Genomic DNA, 22,999 nt, shown 5'->3' on the forward strand with positions numbered 1-22,999 from the left:
GTGTTTATGTATAAAGCCAGGAGCAATTTATTACCTGGTGGAATTCAAAAACTATTTAATGAAAGGGAAGGGGGATACAATTTAAGGGGTCAGTTAAATTTAAAAATTCATGCTATACGTACAACCAAAAAAAGATTCTGTATTTCTATAAGTGGGGTAAAACTATGGAATAATTTAAGTGTGGACATAAAAAATAGTAATAGAATTGATGAGTTTAAACATAAATATAAAGGTATGTGTCAATCAAGATATATGCAAGAACAGGCTTAATGATTAATTAGATGGAACATTGTGGGTGTGGTGTATGAATGTTAACACTTTGTAATAATTCTTTAATATATTACTTGTGTGGTGTAGAAGAGAATTATTTACTGCTTGCAAACCAATGATGGTAAGATGATGTCATGGGGTAGGACTGGATAAGTCTGACTTCTTCCTCCTCCATTCAAGCATGTACTAGTATAAGCAAATTGATATTGGATTAGCATTTGTTGAATATGTGTGAAATTATGTGTGTTGACATATCAACTGACTTTACATGCTTGAAAGAATAAATCAAATCAAAATCAAAATCAAAACAGCATCAAATTACTGTTATGATCTAGTATAAGACCTTATCCATAATATTTTTGAAGGAAGCAAAATATCATCTGCTTATCGTTATCAACAAGATATCAGAAATTATTTATTATTAATTATTTTTTGTCAATATCGCACACACGCCTGCTTTGCACACATTAAGTCAACAATAACAGTAACAAAATCTTAAAGAATTTCATCTGTACTTATAACAATACTTCCAAAGTGGACAGTTTAGCTTTTGGCTTTATTCACAGATGTGCTAATCAAGCGGCCAAATAAATGTAACTGTAAACAACCAAAAATCACATATAAAGTTGGCTCAAAACAGACCTTGAAAAGTTGTTGAATTTGAAAATGCACTCATCGATACCACACCATGCTCATACAGTCTTCTCTGCTGAAAACCCTCTTAGACATTTTACTTATATGAAAATGTAATCTTCCAAAACACATAACAGGATTGGAAATCAATATTGCAATAACAGGCTGAGAAAGAGGCCTAATGAGTTTGGCAAGATGTGAGAGCTGAAATGGATTTGCTGATATTGGATGGCCAGTTTAAGGCTTCATACTTTAAAGCTGTGAGACAGTGGACTACGTTTCAGAATGTGACATCCTGAAAATGACAGTTCATGCTTGTAGTGCCCATGAGGTGCCATGTGGATTACAAAATTAAACAGCGCAAAAGTCTGAATTGTACTTTAAGAAAAGTCTTTGTCTAAATTTACCCTGTACTTCTGTAAACCTTACAACAGTAACCGACTTTGATTTCCCACTCCATCAAAGTGGGTCTCAGCACACCTTGCTCAGATGCAGTGTGTGTGTTTGTGTTTGTGAGTGATTGGGTCCAGCAGAAAAGAAGCCTGTTTTTGTTTACAGATATTTATTTTTAAAGTGCTGTGTGTAAGATTTAGAGGGCTCTGTTAGCCGAAATAGAATATAGTATGCATAATTATGTTTTCAGTAGTGTGTAATCACCTGAAAATAAGAATCATTGTGTGTTCTTTAGCTTAGAAAAAGCATATATCTACATAGGGAGGGGGCCTACTTTTGGAGTTTCATGCAAGTGCTACCTTAAGTTACATACTGCAACTTTAACTAAATTCAGTTTCCAAATATATAGCTATCTAAAGTAACTTGACATATTGCTCTTCCATGCAGTTGCAGACGACAACATGGGTGCCAGTCAGCCACTGTAGGCTCTCTCACAATTGGGAAAGGGAGGGGTTGGGGGTGGATGGTGTTCAGAATGTTGCAGTCTGCAACCTCACTGCTAGAAACAACTAAAGCATGCACACTGCACCTTAATAACATGGCCACGCATGAAAGGATTTTCTTATCTTATGGTAATTGTGAAAAGTCATACAAAAGGTAAAGTACACTGTTTTTGTAACTTCTATACAAAGAAAAAGAAGAGTAAACACCATTAGACAGTTGATACAGTATGTTGAGAATTTTAAATGGCTGGTTGAATAGTGAGAAACTGAAGGTACCTGAAACTGTTTCAGCCATTTTTCTACCTCAAATACCTTAGCCTTCCCTAGCTCACACAAACATGTCACTTTTTCTCAATGTGAACCAGATTTTAAATTAAAAGTGTGACAAAAAGGTAAAATGTGCTCTTGTGAAACAATGTCAGTTACACAAGGAGCATGGTATAGGTGTTATCACGTTCAGATGTAATTTATCAGTTGTATTGCTTGAGTCTGTGTCCTAAATCAATGATGCTACGCTATCAATAGTGCCAACCGCTTGCTGTACGGTTGTAATTTCTCAGTCACTAGTAAATGTCTAGCCCTGGAGGTGGCTATCAAAGAAGCTGCAGTCTTTGTACTGCTTCAGTGTATGTATGCATTCTGCAGTGATTACAGAACTGACAAAAGAAAAATGTCAGGGAGTGCACTATGTCATGTCATTTAGTGCCAAGGGATGGACAGCTCTGCTTTGCTGGTTCCAGGCTAAACACCAACAGTAAACGGCAGTCGAGTTGTAATCACTTTGGCTAAACAACAGTTGCGCTCTCTGTCTCTCTCTCTCTCTCTCTCTCTCTCTCTCTCATTTAGTACTGGATTTGTTCTGTCTGTTCCAGTCCCTCACAGCACCGGTTATGTCTACATGCTATGTACTGAGCCTAAGCAGGCTTGACTGAGCACATGATGCATCTTTAGGCCTGGCACTGGTGATGGCTAATTTCTGTTTCTGTGTTGTGTTATGTGTGTTTATGAGCACACGTGACCATCAGTGCAAGACCACTGGATTAATTTTAGTCTAATGCCTGTCCTGAATACATAGACTGCTTTCTGCAGTTTGGACCAATGTGCACACTTTATCTATCATCAAAGAATAAACTAAGACAAAAAATGGATTTATGGATTTTTTTGGACTGATTCTAGAGAAATAATAGATTTTTTTGCCTCTGTATATATCGTTCTGTCAGTCTCTCAGTTTCTCTCCTCTCTCCCACCCACAGACCTCATTCTGTCGACTCAGACAGCTCCATTAACCTGTGAATGTGTACAAGTTAAACAATGCTTCAATTCAAATGTTGTCTTATTTGCTTTGGGCAAGGAAGTATGAACAAGCAAATGCCAGTAAATACATTTACTGTTGCTACCTCGCTAGCTGTTGTGATGTGACGCTGCGCCCCCACCCCCGCCAACAGCTCATCGTGGGAAGTTGTTTGTGCGAGACTGAGGGACACAGATTGTTCATTGAAAATTATACTGACTATTCTGACGTTTTTGATTATTTAAGTTAGGCAATGAGAACCTGAACTCAGTGACTTGAAGAGCTGTGGTGACACTGCTTTCTTGGTTAGAAACCAACATAGATAATATGGAATTCAGCGCTCTGGTTTTATTGATTCTGAAGGCTCTGATATTTCAGAATTTGGGTTTAGTAAAATAATCATGCTTCAGTGGTTACAGGCAGAGATCAGGATAGTTTAGATGGCAAACTGAAGGATCCTCATGATCTCCCTGGAAGGGTGGGTTCAGTTTGGATTTAGAAACATGAACGGTGTAACATATAACCATGAAATCCTAATATAACTGGTAAGGATCCTATAATACAGTTATGAAAATGGGGTGAAAAATCTTCGTGCCATTTAATCAAAGGAACAAAAATCCCATATCAGTGATTGGACCAACTAGATGACAAACTGTGCTGTGCTGTTTTGTCTTTGATTATTTTATCCATCTAGACTCAGACTTTTGTTTTTATTGCTTCAAAATGATAATAGTTTACTAGTTTATTTGTTGAATTTATTTTAAATTGGACATATACATTTAAATTCATTGATTCATTGAAAACAAAAACCACAATTTTTGTAATTTGTACAGTTTTAAATACTTTGAAGATGTAGACCTTCAGCTGATGTTGGAAATCTTAAAGATTATTCATATATGATAAAAAGAAAGTAACAAAGATATAAACAGCACATATGGCTCCCACTGTTAAAAATAAGATTTTTCTATTAAGTGTACACGAAAGCACAGTCCACCTCCAGTTTTCTTCCGTCTTTTATCACCATTGTTTTCTCTCACTTTTCTTCTCTCTAGCAATGCAACCTCCGATTTCTCATTCTGTGCCTACTAAAAGGTTGGCTGTTGACAGAGAGAGCAGAGGAGAGGAATGTTTCCTTTGCTATTTGTCTGTGAAGGTGCTGCAGCTGCCTGCCATCCATTAGAGACCATTAGTGCAGACAGTCCTGAATGTGTTCATGGGGGCCGGCATTCTTGTCAACATCAAATAGTGGCAGATTTGTATTCCATAATAACTACTGAGTGTGCAACCATGTTTTTTGCTCATTTAGCCTTAGTCTGTGTCTCTCTGTGAATATAGAAAGAGAGACAGAAAGCAAAGCTGCACTTGTCAGCATCAAAGTTTGATTTGTTTCTGTAACAATTGGTCAATACACCTTGGTCTGCTGGGCTGCTTTCAAGTACAAAGAAGCTCACAGTTTGTGCGAGAAAGGCAGAGAAAGGAGAGAGCTGCATTTTATACATTTGATTGCCTTAATCTCAGCAGAACTAACACACTAATGTATCTTTAGACATTACAACTGTATGAGATGCACAAAGATTTTTCATCTAATTACAAATGCTTATGACTGTTGGCTCAGAGGGGGAGTCCATGTTGAGGTTCCTCTGAGTGCAGGTGTGACCAGTCAGATAGCAGAGAGTAAACAGCCACAACACTAAAGCCACAGAACAGAGTGGCAAATGTCAACTGTTGCATAAAAAAAAATCAGCAGCGGATGGGAAGAAAGGCACATCGTTTTTTAAAGGAAAACTGATACAGAGAGAAACTGCACAGGGAGAAGGTCAAAGATGTCTTGTAACTTCTAAATTAGAAGTGACATTTTTATTCTGAGGGAAGACGTTCAGTCAGCTGCTGAAACCATCTTATGAAAACAGACTGATACAAATGCATTTGTATGATTTTAACATTCATAATCTTTGATTGAGCATTTAATGAATAACTGGTTAATATAAACAAAGCATGTACAGTAATTTTAACCAATTTTTTCCCCTTAGTTTTTTGTCTGGTGACACTGGGTTAAATCAATGTACATGAGTTTGGGTCCAAAGCAGAAACATTTTATTTTATTGGTCCATAATTTCATTTCATTATAATTTCAAGCACTTTTCTCAGAAAGAACCATGTAATTTAGAACTAATTATAGGGCAAATAGAGATACTGTTTAATTAGTACACTTGCAATTAATTAATCCAGTTAATTGCTAACATAACCAGGAAACTCTCCAAGACAGTGCACAGCAGGTGGGCTGAATACACAAAAATAAATTAATATTTACTTGGGATTAAATTTACCTTTTTTTTAATCCTTGCAAAAATACACAGTTCCAGAAAACATCCAAGCAAATTATTAGGAAATTGCTGACCCATAAAATACAGGCTAACTATCATGTTTTCAGTTGAAATCTGAATGTTTCCACATGTGCAAATACATGTGCACACACACACACACACACACACACACACACACACACACACACAAATACTAGTTCATACAACTACAAATATGTCATTGTACCATATTCACTCTCCTTTCAGTTCCGCTTGATCAACATTTACAAAAACTGCAGTATAAATCAATATCCAGCCACGAGAAGTGAAAATGCTACACTGACATATTTATGGCATCTGATATCTGAAAAGCAATTGGCTATAGAGTGATGAATTGATTGTTTACTCTTTTTCAGTCCTGTGCCTGTTGTTCAGATACAGTTGATACCTATATTAAAAACATACTTGTGCCTGTGCATGCTGAATTTAATTTGAAAAGCCCGTTCTAGGCTGCTTTTGGCAGGCTGACTGTTTTGCTGATTCCAGCTGATGTGCAGTGGTGCGTTCTGTTTGCAGCTGAACCTCGGGCTCAGCAACAGCAACCTCATTTCCCAAGACGTTTACTAATGATATTATCTTTTCACAACATTCATATTTGTTAATTATTTTCGTGCCGGTATCCAACATGCAGTACTGTGTCTCGTGAACGCAAGGGTATGTGACATCTCATGCATGCAACACAAGAACAGTCACAAAGAAATAATACAACAAGCATTTTTACTCCTCGCTCCAAACACAGTTACTAATTAAGCATCCACATCTGACTATGATAGTCTGACTGGTCTGTATTGTTCACTGTAAACGCCTGTGTTTTATTTTGATCATGATCACCCTGAGATACAAGGTAACAAAGGGCCCCAAAACTGACCAATGAGTGATTAGTAGTGATTAGTTAACCCCATCCCTAACACTTGCAGCACTTGATTTGTGAAGACAAGAACTAAAAGACAATCATCACACACAGTTAATGGCCACAGCACACCAGATGCTATATGATTACAGTATATACAATACAGCAGACACACACATTCTAGCTGTTTTCATTAAAAGTAAGAGGTGAGTAAACACGGTGTGTGCATGAAAAGTAATTGCATCTGTACATTAAGGATGCATTTATTTAAAGGTATACTTAATAGTCATGGCTTTGAACTCAAGTCATTTCCTTCTGCCCTTTCCTCTCCGATTCTTTCCACTGCCCTTCTCTCCCCTCCCTCCCCCCGTCCCTTCATCTATCCAGGGATAGTATGTATTAGTATAGAACCTTGGCAGCTGTTTGCTCATTCAAGTGACAAAATTCTGTAATGAGAAAAGTGCAAATTTCAGAATATACATTCAGTTGCTTGTGACTGGATGTGACTGTTCTCTTTTCCTTGTCAACAACCCATCTGGGGACTTGGGCTTGTCTCTGTGTCTATGTGTGAGTGAGTGAGGGAGAGAGAAGCAAACAGAATGCAAGGTTTATTGTGTATATTCCATATCTCAGCTGTTCCTAAACCTCCATTACCTATTATACCTTTGCAAGGCACACTGGCTTTTTAAAATGTAAAATGTGCTATACTCCATACAGTTATTGGCTTGTGGAGATTTTTCCTGTGACAGAAATGATTTTCTTTCATCAGTTACTACCTGCCACACGGAGTTCAGTGGGACACCTCCACCAGCCCTACTTCATTAAATCCTTGTGAGAAGCCGGGCAGCGAGGAGACAGTTCTTGCCTATAAAGCCGTATGGAATTTTTGCAAAGGGATACATTTTCCTCCTGGAGCCAGAAAGTTGAAGAGCAGGCACACTGGTGTTTAAGGTGGTACACATTTTTATATGGTACCCACTATAGCTAAACTTCACCATGACTTTGAAAAGCTTTTGAAAGAAAGTGGACACGTTTGCACAGCTGTAGTTTGATAATGCTACAAACACTCTCACAAACAACTGTCAGTTCTATTATAAAATCTAGCTTTTTTTTTTTCCAACTCTGAGCTCCAGAGCTTTCTCCTGGAAGAGAGAAAGAATAAGCCTGGCACTAAGTGTGAGCTAATTATTACCACTGGCCTCAAGTACCTGTCTCTGCACCTTCCAAATGACAAGAGGCTCTACTTATAAAGGCAGTAATAACCAGATTTGTTGCTTAATTTGACAATGTATTCTCTTTCTCCAGAGCTGCAGTCAAGCCCACCTCGGTTGAGTCCAAGACAAGTCCAAGTCCGGGCTAGTCAAGTCTAAGTCAAAAAAGGTCCAAGTCAAGTCCAAGTCCGCAAGTCCAAATTTGAATGATATTGAGAGTGTACACCAAGACAGAAAAACAGTTTCAAAACAACGTGCTTGTAATTTTGTGATAGTAGATGGATAGTACGTCTACAATTGCACTATAATGTATAATTATTGTTGCTACTGGATACCTGAATTTCCCTTGGGATCAATAAAGTATCTATCCATCTATCATTATCAAAAAGCAAGTAAGATAGCAATGTCACTTAATATTATACTCAGCACTCTCCAAAGACAAGACAGCATGTATTGTAGCCCCCCACCCTGAGTAGGGTGTTACACTGTATTTGTAGCCACACTACAGGATCAATTTCAGTAATACCATCAACTTTAAATATAGCCTTTGCATTTCAACGTCACAGCCTAATGTTAATGTTACATTATTTGAGTCCAGTGATGTGCAACTGTGCATATTTAAACAACACAAGTAAACAACGCATTAGAAACCAGTCTCCTGCACATACAGCCAACTTAATGTCCGTTTATATCTTAAGTCCCACAGCACACAGCAGAGAATCTGCTTTACAAGCCACAGACATGAGCAAGGAGCATAACACCCCCTTCGAATCAGATCTTCACCTGAAGCACTGAAGCTGCTCCCTCACCAGCCTACTCTGCTTCTCTTGCCCAATGCTGCTTCTGACATACAAAATACTTCATTTCCATGAGGTTTCCAGCTTGTCCATAATGATGAGTGAATTTGGTGGGACTACTGTCTAACAGTGACTTTCACAATAGCCTATTTTTCCCAATAAAACTTGACCAAAATAATGCAAAAGCATAAGAGAGTAAGAGACGGCGCTTGTATTTTAGCAATGTTTTGTTATTGATCTAAAACTTTGAATCTAATGTGAGCTTTAGATCGGCCCCTCCGTTCCACTCAGCCAGGCACATTGTAATGAGCTAATATGGCTTTACACAAAAGATAATGTGCACGGGTTTGCTCAAATATTGCTAGGGGCATTTCTGTCCTCCCAAAATATTGGTAGGGACATGTCCCTACCGTCCATATGCAAAACTACGTCCTTATTTTAAGGTCTGTTTTGAAGGAGGAAATTAATTTCAGGGAAGAAAAAAAACCTGCTGGACTAGGTTGAGGCCTATTAGAATATGTGGCGAGTCCAATGGCCAAGTCGGATGCAAGTCAAATACCAATGAGTCCAGGACAGCAGAAAAATGTCTTGAGTCTGGATTCAAATACTACAGCCCTGCCTTTCTCACCATAACCCGTGTTACAGTAGAAGAAACAAAACATTTGTCTGACACTGGTTACTCTGATCCACATGCAACACACACAATCAATGACAACTATACAGGTTTCTGCTTTTCATTATTATACTTGTCTGCACCTCTAAATACAATGCAAAGACAAGAAAGCAGACAAGGCTTTAGACATGCAAACACAGACGTGCCAAGAGAGGCGACAAAGAAAGAATATGCACAATGCTCAAGGTCAAAGAAAAAAAGTTTGCTTGTGTCTTTCAGAGCTGATGATTGTGCCTGAGAGCTCTCGTAAAATGCCTCCTTAATTCCTCTCTTTTATCCCACCAAGGCCTACGTTCCGTCTCTTTTTCCTCTTTTTCATTCTCTCATGTTTTATGGTCCTTGTCTTGAAGAGAGGGGACTTGTTAGGGATCTTTGGAGATTTACAGTCAAGTTTTTTTTTCTATCAGAGAACACAGTAACAATCTTCAGGCCGATATGAAAGGATGTTTCATCAAAGTACTCTTCCAGGAAAAAAAAAAAAGACAGCTGTCTCAAAAGTTTAACTTTCTTAAGATTAAGTTTTGAGAAAAAACTTCTCCTATCTGTTTAATAAAAAGTCTGTCAGGCATTTCTTATTATGTTATTTACTTTGGAAAACTTTTAAAAGCCTATCCCCTAAATTGCTCAGGCACAGATACTCTGAATGCATCAAAGCTTTCATGGTTGCATACTGGGGAGGTGGAATACTTGGCATTACACACACACACACACACACACACACGTATATGTGCACTTACAAGCATACACACACAAACACACTCACACAACCACAAACAGGCAGCAAATTGATTCAGACAGCTGAATATTTGACATCTGAGGACCCAAACAGTTTCATATTCAGCTGCTTGGGGGCCTAAAAATGAGCAGTTGGCTCTTAGCTGTTCACCCATAACACTAATCTTAATGTTTAAACAGATCCAATCAATCTACAGATGGCACAGTGTAGGCAGAGACATCCACCACAGGTACAGAAGGAACTCTGGTAATTTTGCAAAAACATCAACATGTTATCTCTCAAAAATTAAAAAGCTGCAGATTTTGTACTGTTAATACTGTATATACTTATAGAGATACAGTATTGTACTGACAAACCAATACATACAGTTTGTATTTTCAATGAAACAACAAAAGCCAAGGACAATCTACTGTAAATCAACCTGTAAATATGGAGCCAAAATGTGTCTATCTGGCAACATCTAAAGCACAAAGGAAATATTTTGTTTAAACAATGTCATACACCGTATAACTGCAATCCATATGAACTGTCACTGCCAAATACTGTAGTCACTGCAGTAGTATACAAACAAAGAGATGACGATGGACACAATCTGCATGAAAGCTTTTAGTGTAAATTAACTGAATTAACTAGTGGTAATAAGGTATGGAAGACACATTAATTTGAACTCTTAAAGCCCATGCTAAAAATCTAATTTCTGGGTAACACAAAGAACAAACATCATGGTCATTTGAAAGCATTTCTAGGTGGAAAAAAGATTTTTAGATCTAGTGACAGGAAAAACAACATAGAAGCCCATAAGGTAAACAAGGGGAAGAGCTGCCAGTACAAGTACAAGCCTGACCAGTCTTGAAATCCTTTCCTAATGTCAGAAATTGAATCATGACTGAATAAAAATTCAGTCAATTCAGAAATAAACCCAAGGCTCTTGAAATATGACCTTGAAGAACGAACTAGCACGCTATCACTAAGCAAGGCATGTCACTGTTTTATCCTACAGAGAACCCAGTACCCAGTACCAATACCCCCCAATATCTGCTGCATTAGTCACATTTTGGACAAAGTTATATTATGTTATGTATTCAGGTCAACCAAATATGCGCTTATGATATTAAAAAGGACAGGTAACCACAATCCTGTCAGACTCCAGAAGGCAGGGGTGGACAGATAATTAAAGAGTAGAAAGGTACTGGAGGCTGAAAATGAAAATACAGATGTGGGTGTTGGAAAAGAAATGCAATGGAAAAAGGTTAACAAATTACAGTAACCATGTTGAATAAATCATTTTCATGTCATTCCTTAGTCCACTAAATATGAATGCCAATTTAGCCTGGAAAGTAATTATACATAGGTTCTTTCTAGCATGGGAATATGAATAAATTGTAATTATCCCTCACTGCAAAATTTCTCTCCATCCACCAAATCAAGCTATTATCAGTTCTTGAATTACATAAAACCAAAAGAGCAATTTGTACAGAGATATTAGCCTCTTTTGAATCATATAAAAGAGAATCCCTCTTGCCCAGTGCTCATCTCTTTTTCTTGCTGTCAAAGCACAGCTTAAGTCCCTCAGTGGTGAGTGATGGAAAGGACAAAATTGGCTACTTTTGGGACAATGAGTTATTTGAAATTCAAACAACTCTTCACAGCCATTGCGGCACCTTTGAGAGGACAGGAGACAAGAGGAGTCTCTTTCATCCCACTAAATGTCTGAGAGGTGAGCCTCATCCTGACATTAAACAACAACAGCCGTGAAACCGGCTCCACTCAGACAACTGTAATGGAGTCAGCTGCCGCGTTTGTCTCTGAAAAAAGCAATGTATTAATGCTAATTCACTGTTGCTGACTTTTATAGAGGATGTAAGTGACACTCTTTGTGATAGGACACATGCATATGCAGGCATGTGCGCAGAGCATCTGTTGGCAAATCAGCTGTTTTTTGGTTTGTTTTTGGATATTTGCCCACATATACAGAACTCTGGAATATTCTATTTTCGATTAGTGGAAGATGAATATTTTCTATTTTCAGCCATATTCTTTATTACTGGAACATCAATAGAAAACTCAAAAAGAGCTGATATCTAGAGAGTAGATATCTAGCTCTCTGTACTGACTTTTAAATAGAACTTATAAAAGAAAAATGTTGACATTTGAATAAGTGGCAGTAAGAACATATATTGTTTTAACTAATACTTATGCAGAGTCAACAAGAAACCTTAAAGAAGGCAGGATGTTGAACTTATAAAAGCTCATTTCTGGCATGTTGGCATAAAGAACCAAACCAGATATTTTTCAGCTAATTATAACATGGCTAGGTACGCAAAAAGTTGACACACTGGAGCTGTATTTTGTGCCTGCCCTAATCTCCATCTTCTTCTTCCCAAAAGGCAGAAAGGAAAATTAATCTGAAACCTACTGTGCTCAAAGGCATTTGCAGCTGAGACATCTTTCCTTTCTCACACTGCCAGTAGCACTTTGGAAACACTCACCATCTCAGTGCTCCCATCAGCATGTGCATCTGAATTTGTCACGTTCAGCAAGACAACTCCCAAACTGCACACACACATACACACACGCACACACAGTCAACCCAAAACAACAACACAGTTCTGGGCCCTCAATAGTATCCTTTTGCTTTTTTTGATAATAGGAGAGTCCTTGGCTGCTTTTTCATTTCCAGTCTCACAGCTGTGCACTGGACATGCCATGAAATAGACCCCCAAGCCCTACCCCTGGTAAGATATGAAATAACCTGCAGAGAACACCGGCTGCTCAATTTGATGTTCAGTGTAGTTTTTTTTTTTTTTTACTGCTGCTCTTTCTGAAACACAGTAGGTAAGTGACAGTGTAGATGGAAACTGAAGTGCTTTGCACATGCATGCATTCACTAACAGTACTGTATGCAAAAATACAAGCAGACACAAACACACACACACACACACATACAGTGTGTGGACACAAAAATGGACAAGGCAGCCCGGGGGAAGAAGGATAACGGAACAAGCCCATGTAAATCCCATATGTGCTTAATCCAGACACTTACAAGAGAGCGTGATTCATACTCTATTACACTCAAATAATAGAGCTGAGAGACACACAGGGCACAATCATCTCAGCAGAGATGAACCAACAAAATACCACCCATGAATCCTCTTTATGGCGACTTTACTGAAGAGGCTGTGAAAGGTCAGGAATAAACCCCTTGTAATTATTAGACATTAAAACATGTGCCCCACCCACAGAGAGTGTGTGTGTGTGTATTACCGTGAGTGTGTACAAAGATAACAAGCGCCTGCATCCGTTTAATGGAAGGAATTTCTCTGCAGGTCTCCAGTATATAAACTGTTCATTACACAGAGCTTTCCTGCAGATCACATTAGTCTCAGGCTGTTTTCTCTCAGGAGTTGGGGTGTGAGGTTGATGAAGTTGTTCAAGGCCTACATTACTGCACAAAACTTTCTGTCGGAGGTTGACATACTATAATGCAAACAACACATTTGCCTAGTTTGAGTAGACAGACTTTAACAAGTGAACTTATTTTTTATTTGCTCCCTTTCTATAAAATTCTGGCAAATTCTTTTCCAGTGGACACAATTACAGTACTCACTAGGAACATTTCTACTCCTTAGTTCTACATATTTTCATGGGTTGTAGTAGGTACTGTAGTCCTGTCAGGGTCCACTATAAATATGGGAAAATAAAGGCACCACTTCCTTTTCATGGGAAACTGCTCAAAGGTTTGCACTTGATATGTCAGAACATATAAATCTGTGACAGCAATCACCAGAGAAAAAAACTAGCTGTCTACTGTACAATAGGCTGTTTCTTGTTCTCCTGCTCATCTTAAAATCCAGCCAAATTACAACCAAATGTATCAATTTCTACTTTCTGTCTCAATATACACAATAAACCAGTAACTAACAAGCAGAAACAATAAAATCCAAATTGTTCATAGCACAGCTTATCTTGTTTTGTCAAACAAGATACCATCAAGTAGTTTACTTAGCAGAGGGGCTTATGTGCATGTGTGTATCGTCGTGTCTGTCCGTCTGTCTGTCTGTCTGTCTGTGAATGGTGTGTGGGTATGTAGGTAAGGCTGAAGGATAAAGTAAAAATAATAATTGCCACATTCTATCCATCCCCAGAGGAGAGGTTTTAAAGACTTTATAAAAACAAGCTCAGACATGTCTTTCCATTTCTCTGTACTGTGAATGCACTCACTGTGAAAACAGAGCATCGACAGGAAAACAGACACATGAAATGTGGCACAGATACTATGACACAACAAAGACAGCAGCTTATTCAAGTAACAAATGCACAGGTATACAGAGGGGTTCATTCCGGTTCCTCTCCAACTTAAAAAAAGAAAAACCAGTTTTTGTGGATTTTCTCAACCACCACAAACAACGCAGGGAGTACTTTTGTAAGACCGCATCTGTTGTGTGCCTGCTGCAGTCTGTCAATCTCCAACTCACCTTTCTTGTCCCCGAAAAAGAGGGTCTGCTGTGCTGGGTTTGACCACTGGAGGGAGGTGTTGTCATTAAATTCCACACGGCAGGTGAGGTTTGCCGTCCTGCCCTCTGTCACCGTCACATTCTGAACCAGAGGGTACTGACCACTGATGCCTGCAACAGGACAAATAAGAGAAACGCATAAGAGGAGATGAAGATGTATGCGGGATGGCCATTCATTACTGTGGGACCCTAACATAAAACATGCATGGGGCATTTAACCCTCAGTAAGAACCCTGAACCCTCAGCTATACAGGGAAGCCCTGTTAAAAACCACTGTCTGTGGACTCCCGTGGATGTTGGTGTGTGTAATGCTTGCATCCAATTAGAGAAAAATAAAACCAAACAGCTTTAAATACGCTAACTCTACGTGACCTCTAAACCGAGTAGTGCTTGTTTTCAGCACCATGGACAGGTTGCTTTTGCGACTGGTGTCTCAGTAGATGTCTGCCAGTTTTCAGGACCTTGGAGAGCTCACTGCTGCGTGTCTGTGTGACTCACTCACATGCTGAGGGAGCGAGTAAGCAAGCAAATAATAATAACCATAAATCTGTCCCTCTCCCCATCCCCAGAGGGCAGTTTTTAAAGACTGTGTGAATAAAGGAGTAGGTAAGAAAGATTATTCATCCCCAGCTAACTCTCTTAAGCCACCATCCCTCCAAGAAAGGATCATAAAACTGAGAAAAAGAAAAACCTATTAAGAACAGGAAGAAATAAGAAATATTTATACATCACGATATCACTTCCATGCGACTGTGTTTGATACTTTTGTCTTAAAACATTAAAACACAGGAAATATCACCAGCCAATTTTGTGTTTTGCTTACTTCGGTTAACGATAACACAGAAAAGATAAACAAATCCTCAAAGAGCATGTGCCTACTGTAAAGCCCCATCACAAAGAAACCTGTGGTGAAGGACATGTGGAAAGGAGAGAAGATGAGGGAAGGAGAAGTAAGTCAAGGAGCACGGGTCATTTCCCAGTGTTGATTAAGGCCTCCTGAGGTTAATCATGCGTGTGAGAGATAGAGAGGGAAGAGGAGGGAATTGGACAAAAAATGGATCTGAGCTACGGGAGGCAAGGAATATGTTTTATTCATGAAAGTTTTGCATGAGGCATGATCTGCCAGCGATTTACCGTTCTCCTGCACCCGCCCTCACTCTCTTTATTACTTTCTCTCTTTAAATCACTTACTTTTTCTCATTTTTCTCACTTATGCAGTTGGGCAACATATAACCCAGTGTGATGCATTTTATTTCTTTTGTGCTGGCCACAAAGAGAAGTTAATGGTTTACCACCTTACCGAATGGTAGCAGTGATGATTTTGTGAGTGAGGCTCTGCACAATATGATGTGGTGTATAATTTTAGTTCATTACTACAGTAGGTGTCACTGCAAAATGTCACTGAAAATGGAGACACTCCAGAAATGTGTTCTCATGGTTTACCGTCATCTCTTCTCTGATCCCTGAAAAATAAAATCTGCTAGTTTGTTCTTCAAATGATCCGCTGACAAAATATGAGATTTGAGGGATTAAATTTTTATGGCATGGTGCTGTGCATGCCTTTAGAAAATTAGGAAATTGGTGCTTTTAAAATATTTTATCTATCTAAATGTTCACTAAAGAAACAAAAACACATCAGATTAAAATAGCATTGAATTGTACTGAGGGAGCAAAATATTGCTTGTGGAAAGCTATACACTATATTCCATACATACTTCCAATACCAATATTTGTTACATTTCTGCACAGAGTAAAAAAACAAACAATGAATTCTTCAGAAATTATCTATGACTCTGCTGTAAAGATTTTCTCACTTAATATTCAGGTGTCACACATTATACCTGCATCATAGGTGTACATAAATATACTCATCAATACAGCAGCAAAAATTGTTAAATGTCAAAGTTTCCTTGTGCCTCTTTCTCCTTTTCATCCTCTCCTCTCCTGTGGCACTACACCAGTGCCTACAAAAAGTTACAATAGTCCGGGGATCCCTCTGCCTAAGCCCTGCATCAGTGTCTAGTGCTACACGTCCAGTGGGACTGAAAGGGCCACAGGGGCCACACTGATGGTTATATTAAAACAGTACAGTGCTCTGTGTGCCTAATTGGCCAGTGGAGTACGTTCCTCCATTCTCCCCTCTGGCCACCCAGACCTGATTTAAATGTATCTCTTGAGGGAAGGAGGCAGCAGTTGTCTCCTGATTTCCATGTCTAAATTTAGGTCCTTCCCTCACTTCAACTCCACTCTTTCTCCTACTTTTGGTTTTTTTGCTCTATCTTTTCCAGTTCACGTGCATTCTGCTCAGTTCCCGTCTCTCTGCTCCTCTCTCTCTCTCTCTCTGTCTCTCTGTCGCACTTCCTCCTCTAGTTGATCCCTGAAGGTTGGCATTTCCACTTTCTTTGTCTTGCATTTTTATATTCTGACTGTCTTCTCCCCAGTCTTTCAAATTTATCTTGATCATAGCACCTTTCATGTGCTCAATAGTGCTGTATCTCTCATGGAGAAAGGGGTCAGTTTAATTGCCCTCCACTTTGACTGACATGCCAAGGCTAAGCCAGGTCAACAATGTCCTCATCTGTATGACATTATGAAGTAATAACATAATGAAATTTGCCTTGCTTTACTTAATTGGATCATATATAAACAAACAGCATATATCATAGAACAAGGCTCGATTCGGTTGGGGTGGTGGCCACTGTAACATCGGGTTGCCTCATAACAAACAGCAAATCATTATTGCTTCTAGAGGCATTAAACCAGAGCTGATTCCCATTACCCATCACACAGCTGTCTCCCTAGATGAGCTGAATCTCAAGTTTTAGTGGGTCCACTCATTACCTTCACTCCGCCAGGGTAAGCACCGGCTAATAATCAATGCTGGCTGCAAAGCTTTCCCACAATGTTTTGGACTTACACTTCCCACCATCCAACATACTGCATCCAGTATATCTCACAAGACCAAACTACTCCTTATCCCAAAAGTATATGCTTTTGCAGCCAATAAATATATTCACGGGATACAAAGGCACATTCAGACACACAGTACCTGTTGCCAAAGCAAACTACTGGACAAATATTACTGATAAGAGTATCCTGGATGCTTTCTGTCTGCTTTCTGGCATGACCTTTCAGGCAAGAGCGGCTGAATCTACCAACCTTTCTTATTTAGGCATTCAAGGAGCAGAGAAAAAGAGAGAGATGCAGGCAGACAGACTGACAGCCTGGAGCTATTGACCTTTCTACCACATCTGCAGCTCGGCTAAGGTGTAGAGCTATGATGTATGGCTGGGAATACACGATTACAAAATGGATAGAGGCAGTTGATTAGCAAAGGCATCTTTTAAACCAGTTAAACATAGCGGATAAAGGCAGGCATGGGATCAGATTAATGCAAATTTCCATGATAAATTCCACGTTATTACAGCTTGGGCCTCATTTCTATAGTGTTAGCCATAATTTCAAGATTTTAAATGAAAATACTGATCAAAGTAATTTCTGACATCTGGTAGCCAGAGGTGGGAAGTAAAATACAAATACTTTGTTTCTGTATTCTTTTTTATTTATTTATTTTTCAGGTATCTGTACTTGAGTATTTATTTTTGACAACTTTTTACTTTTATTCCCTACATTTTAACACAAATATATATACTTTCTACTCCTTACATTTTCAGATCAAACTTACTCATTTCAGTTTTAATACATTTGAGGGGAATTTTTATTCGATTATTTTTATTTAGCATTTGCTGAAAAATGTGCACACCACTGAACTGGGTGACATGTTTCTTCAGTGCAATATCTCTGCTTTGTTTACAGTTTGCTAGCTCCTTGTGCTTTCACTGAGATCTTGTACATGCAGAGATGAACCTTGATTATTTCAGATGCTGTAAAACGTTTTGGTCATTTTAAATTTTTGGGGCAACATTTTTAACATATGGTCTTGTGCTTTGTAATGAAGAAACATAATCCAGTAGAGCAGGTGTGTTTCACTGGTGTATTTTTAATTGTTTTTGAACAACAATGAATAAACGAATATGCTAATCCAAGTTGGAGACTGACACACATGATTCGTAGGTAGAGACAGTTTATTGTTGGTTTTAGAAAATACTATAGAATATAATAATTATCATTTTAGGCCTAATTATACCTGAAATGTAATCTTGTTAGTTAATGTTAAATGTTTTTACTTTTTATTTGAAGTTAGAATGGTTTAATAGTTGTGGAAATACATTATTATGTCATGACCCGAGATTTGCACAGAAACAGTTGCCTTTCCAGTACTATGGTTTACTTTTATACTTTGAGTACTCTTCAGAGCCTGTACTCTTTTTGGTTTTACTTGAGTAAAGAGTTTGAATGAGTGCTTCTACTTTTATGAGTCTTTTTTTACCCAGTTATCTGTACTTCTACTTGAGTAACAAATGTGTGTACTTTTGCTATAGCACAGTGATTTTGCAACAACAATGAAATAATGAAGAACCCATCTTAGTTGGTATTCTATTACTAGAACTTTTTAGATACAGTGGGAATCCTAATGGGAATATACGATGTTAGGATTGATGGCAAAAACAACAAAAGTGAAAACCAACTTTTAAGACCGTCATGGTCTCAGTCTCTGCCCCTTGTTTACACTGCAGTGTTAGACCCAGCCCCTATTTTTGGTCCAGTTTTCCCTCTCTTACCACTGTCCCCACTAAGCTCCGTCCCGCTATATTCACACTCACTTACCTTCCATCAGTGTAATCAACCACTCTGTATTAATGTCAGCTAAGTCAGCAGTGGATACATAAACTTCTCACACTGAGTCTCACAGTGTCAGGCAGCAGGGTGGCTTAGTGATTGGAGAGATGGCACAAGGTCAAGAGTTTGACCATTCCAGGAGCTGCTGTGAATTGATCAGGTGTGATTAGGTGTATCCTGCCACGGCATCTTTTGAGCAAGAAAACATTTCCCCAACCTCCTCACAGGTTTAGAGCATCAGAAAAATGTTGAAATCACAAATATACTCGAAGTTCCAGGCAGTATTTTGTTTTTCTGGGAAAGAGCCAATTTTAGCTGATAATATGGAACACAAAATGTTGTTAGTAACTTCCTGGAACAGAAGCTAACATATCAGACAAGTGCATCAGCGCTCCGTGCCCTCGCTCCGAGGCACTTCCTCCCACTGTGACAGTTTTCACACAAACTCCTTCCTTTTTCTCAGGAACAAGTCATCCACACAGTCTTGTTTTGCTCCTTTTTGCTACGACCTTTTTCACGCCTTCTATTAACATGCATCCCAAATCCACGTTGTATCTCAAATGTGATTTATCAACATTTCATAACGCTATTATACCTGGCATGAAAAATGTGCCTCCAGTATTCAAATTGAAATCAAATTGTACATTCCTTTGAAAAAACGTTATTGCCAGTGTGAAAATATATATATATACACACACACAGATATATATATATGTATAAGTGTGTATGTATATAAGTCAAGAAAGCAGTAGAGTAGTTCCAGCACTGTATATACTATAATTTATCTTTTATTTTAGGTCTCTAAATCTCTAGAGTCCTAAGGAAAAAGCAAAGTCTGGCTTGACACATGGCAACAACTTCACGTTTGAGCAAACCAGCTGTCATATATCTGTTAGTCCATTGCAAGTCAGAATATGTTGAACTGAAGGAATAAAAACACAGTTAAATGCATTTACACTGTCCTCCCTGCACTGAGTAATAATACTCTCATATAATCTCATGTAGATTAAAGGATATATGCATTTGTCCATGAAAAGCTCCAGGATACTATAAGGAGATAAGAAAATACATGTTTTTCATTGTTGCCCTTAATAAACATTGTTGACATTTGTATGAATTATTTTCTGTGCTGTTTTGAAAGTACCAATGCTCCAGAAAATGCTGAAACTGATTGATAGCTAACAATTAAGGTATACGCAACATATATACATATAGTATATTGCATATATTGTACATTTATATTGGGGAGAATAATGTATAGTAAAATAATTTTCCATTCCGTGACCTGTGACCTTTAATACACTGAGCTCTGTAAATTAGAAATATTTATTTAAATTACATGATTTTTAAGTAAACAAATATAAACCGGGCTATGTAGGTTCTTTCCACTGTGGCTCTAACCGAAGTAGAAAAAAAAGATTTTTTGGCTTCATTCCTTCACTGTATTTTGATTTGCATGTACATGTGTGTGCTTGTGTGTAGCCTTGCTTTTCTATACTTGCGCAGCCTGAAATCAATGATTTACTATCTTTGCAGGGACCAGAAGTCACTTGTGGGGACCAGCATGTAATTGGTTGAATTTTATGAAAACAACAGGGTGTAAGGTTAGAACAAGCGTTGGCTTTGTTTAAGGTTAGGTGTTAGGGTTAAGGTTAGGCGAGTAGCAATTCTGGGTAAGGTTAGGGTAAGTCTCCTGGAAATCAATGTAAGTCTATGTAGGGATCTGGTAGGTGACAAAAACAAATATGTTTGTGTGTGTGTGCATGTGCTTGGGGTTACTCACACTGTGAGTACACAGTCTGTTTACACACAAACAGTGTGAGGACTTGGACCTTTCTTGTGGGGACCAGATGGTTTACTGCTAAAGGTTACCGTACAGTTATGCTGCATTTCCACTACTGGAACCTAACAAGCGGTACACCCCGTACTTCCCTTAACCATCACCAAGCATAGCCCCAGGGGTTGAGGTAGCCTGTCCTGTTTTGTTTTTCCACTGTATTTTCTCTGTCTGTCTGTTTAGAGGAGGGAGGGGCTGCTCCCCTCTCACACATGCAGTCAGCTGTGTGTTTACACGCAAAGCTTGTAATGCTAATGCTTGAGGTGTGAAGATGTGAACATTTAACCAATCACTGGCAACTGCTACGCAGGTACGCACCCCCTCACATTCCTGGTACTTGATTTTAGTACTACCTCCTGAGGTGTGTTGAAATTTAGCTCCCAGAATGCACCTCCAAAGCAGGTGCACCGTAGTGGAAACAAACGCAGAACCCGTGACAAGCATTACTCAGCGTGACACATTTTGGCAGGTTCCTATAATGGAAAACCCCCTTAAGTCTACAAAAATGAATGTAAGCTAATGTAAAGTCCCCATGAGAACTGAAAACAAATGTGTTTGTGTGTGCATGAGTGTGAATGCACACATTTCCAAACTGAACTTGTTCTTCTGGCAGTGATACGGTTCCTGCTGTGAGCAAATTGAATGCAACCCCTGCAGAGGGCGGGGCTACCTTTGTATTCAGCGCTGGCTTACAACCACCTCAGGACAGTCATTTCTGATCGGGAGATTTGAAATTAATTATCCAGCACCAGAGAGGCTGGATATGGTGCTGTTGTCATTTACATACAGTAATTAGACTGGGCAGCTGTTGGTGCTGCCATCACAAACTTGATGCGCAACTCAACCCCTGGAGTCAGATCAACAAAATATCACCTACTTCTCCATGGTGCGATTAGGTGTTATGTTTAAGAACGGTGCGGAGTGACAAAGAGAGGACAGTTTGTTATAAACCACAAGCTGTCACAGGGAGGGGGCGTAGGAAGATTTTTGGTTTGTTTTTGAGATGGCCAGGAGGATGTTTCCAGCACCATCTGGGGTGTGAAAGGTGTTAACAGACGTTGTTAAGGTAGTGACAAAACATCCAGGAAAGAATTTCTCCTATGATAACACCTTGTTGTGTGTATAAAGTGCTACAAGAAACAAACATGCTAGAGTACACAGCAGTTTCTCGTTTTGTTGCTGCAGCTGAACTTCTGTGTAATCTTGCTTTTCAGCCAATCCTATATACCATAAAAACCCACACACTAATTTCATATTGGTGACCAGAGAGGCTCCTAGACACCAATATCATTTGCCCAGTATTCCGGCCCTTGATTCAGCCACATCAATTTAAAGGGCAGAGATATAAACCTCTGCCCAATTTTTGTGTGTAAACTGTCTGAGTTCAAGCTCGCTCAGTCCAAAATGGCCAGGGATCTCACTATTCTTTCTGAGCCAAGGGCAGACATATCACGGTTTTATGACAGAGGTAAGCCCGGCCTTCAGAAACACTTCACAGGCTGCTTTCTTCCAGCTGTTGAAAGTGAGCAGAAGTGGTAAGGACAGAAGTACATACAATAGTTTGACAGATTAGTGAAAGCAAGGTAAGAAGGAATGGAGTAAAGAACTGTGGCAAGTGCAAGAACAAAATAATATTGTAAATGCTTTCTTTTCACCACTGAGTACCAGTTCCTTACACAGTTGCAGACGTTAAGCAGACATGCGGAACCTTTGACGGACTGCTGTTTCCTGCGGTAAACCGTACTCATTTCCTGTTTTCTGTAGTTGCACTGCGTTGTGCTTGCTTTCAGATTGTTTAGGAATTAAACTCAATATTTTCTAGGTTCATCTGAATTTTTGAGTGACAACATACGCTTGCACCACTTAAAGCACTTGTTTTGCAGAAGTTCTTGCTAACTACCAAATTTAACTTGCTACTTTAGGTCGGCTAGTTTAGAAGCTAGCTAAGCTAGTAGCTTAATCGAGAGCAATGGCTTCCCCCTCTTCCTCTCCTCCTTTCTCTTGCTCGAAGTGTCGCATGTTCAGTTATTCCTCTGCCTCCTTTAGCGATAATGGTACTTGTAATAAATGTCACATGCTAGCAGCATTGGAGGCGAGGCTCACAGACTTAGAAGCGCGGCTCCACACCATGGAGAATAGGCCAGCTAGCTATGCCCACGTAGCCGGTGTGGAGCCTCCTAGACGTAGC

The 22,999-nt window shown here is 39.1% G+C and overlaps 1 protein-coding gene across 3 annotated transcripts in view; it reads right to left on the minus strand.

The window, feature by feature from the left end:
• LOC109959237 (cell adhesion molecule 2-like) overlaps nt 1-22,999 on the minus strand; it is a 210,468-nt gene that overhangs the window by 41,159 nt on the left and 146,310 nt on the right. For all 3 annotated transcript variants that reach the window (XM_020598446.1, XM_020598445.1, XM_020598447.1), the window contains one exon: nt 14,196-14,345. In XM_020598446.1, coding sequence (XP_020454102.1) covers nt 14,196-14,345 — 150 coding nt within the window. The remainder of the gene's footprint in view (nt 1-14,195; nt 14,346-22,999) is intronic.

The sequence above is a fragment of the Monopterus albus genome, unplaced genomic scaffold (genome assembly GCF_001952655.1).
Source record: "Monopterus albus unplaced genomic scaffold, M_albus_1.0 scaffold38.1, whole genome shotgun sequence".
Lineage (NCBI taxonomy): Eukaryota > Metazoa > Chordata > Actinopteri > Synbranchiformes > Synbranchidae > Monopterus > Monopterus albus.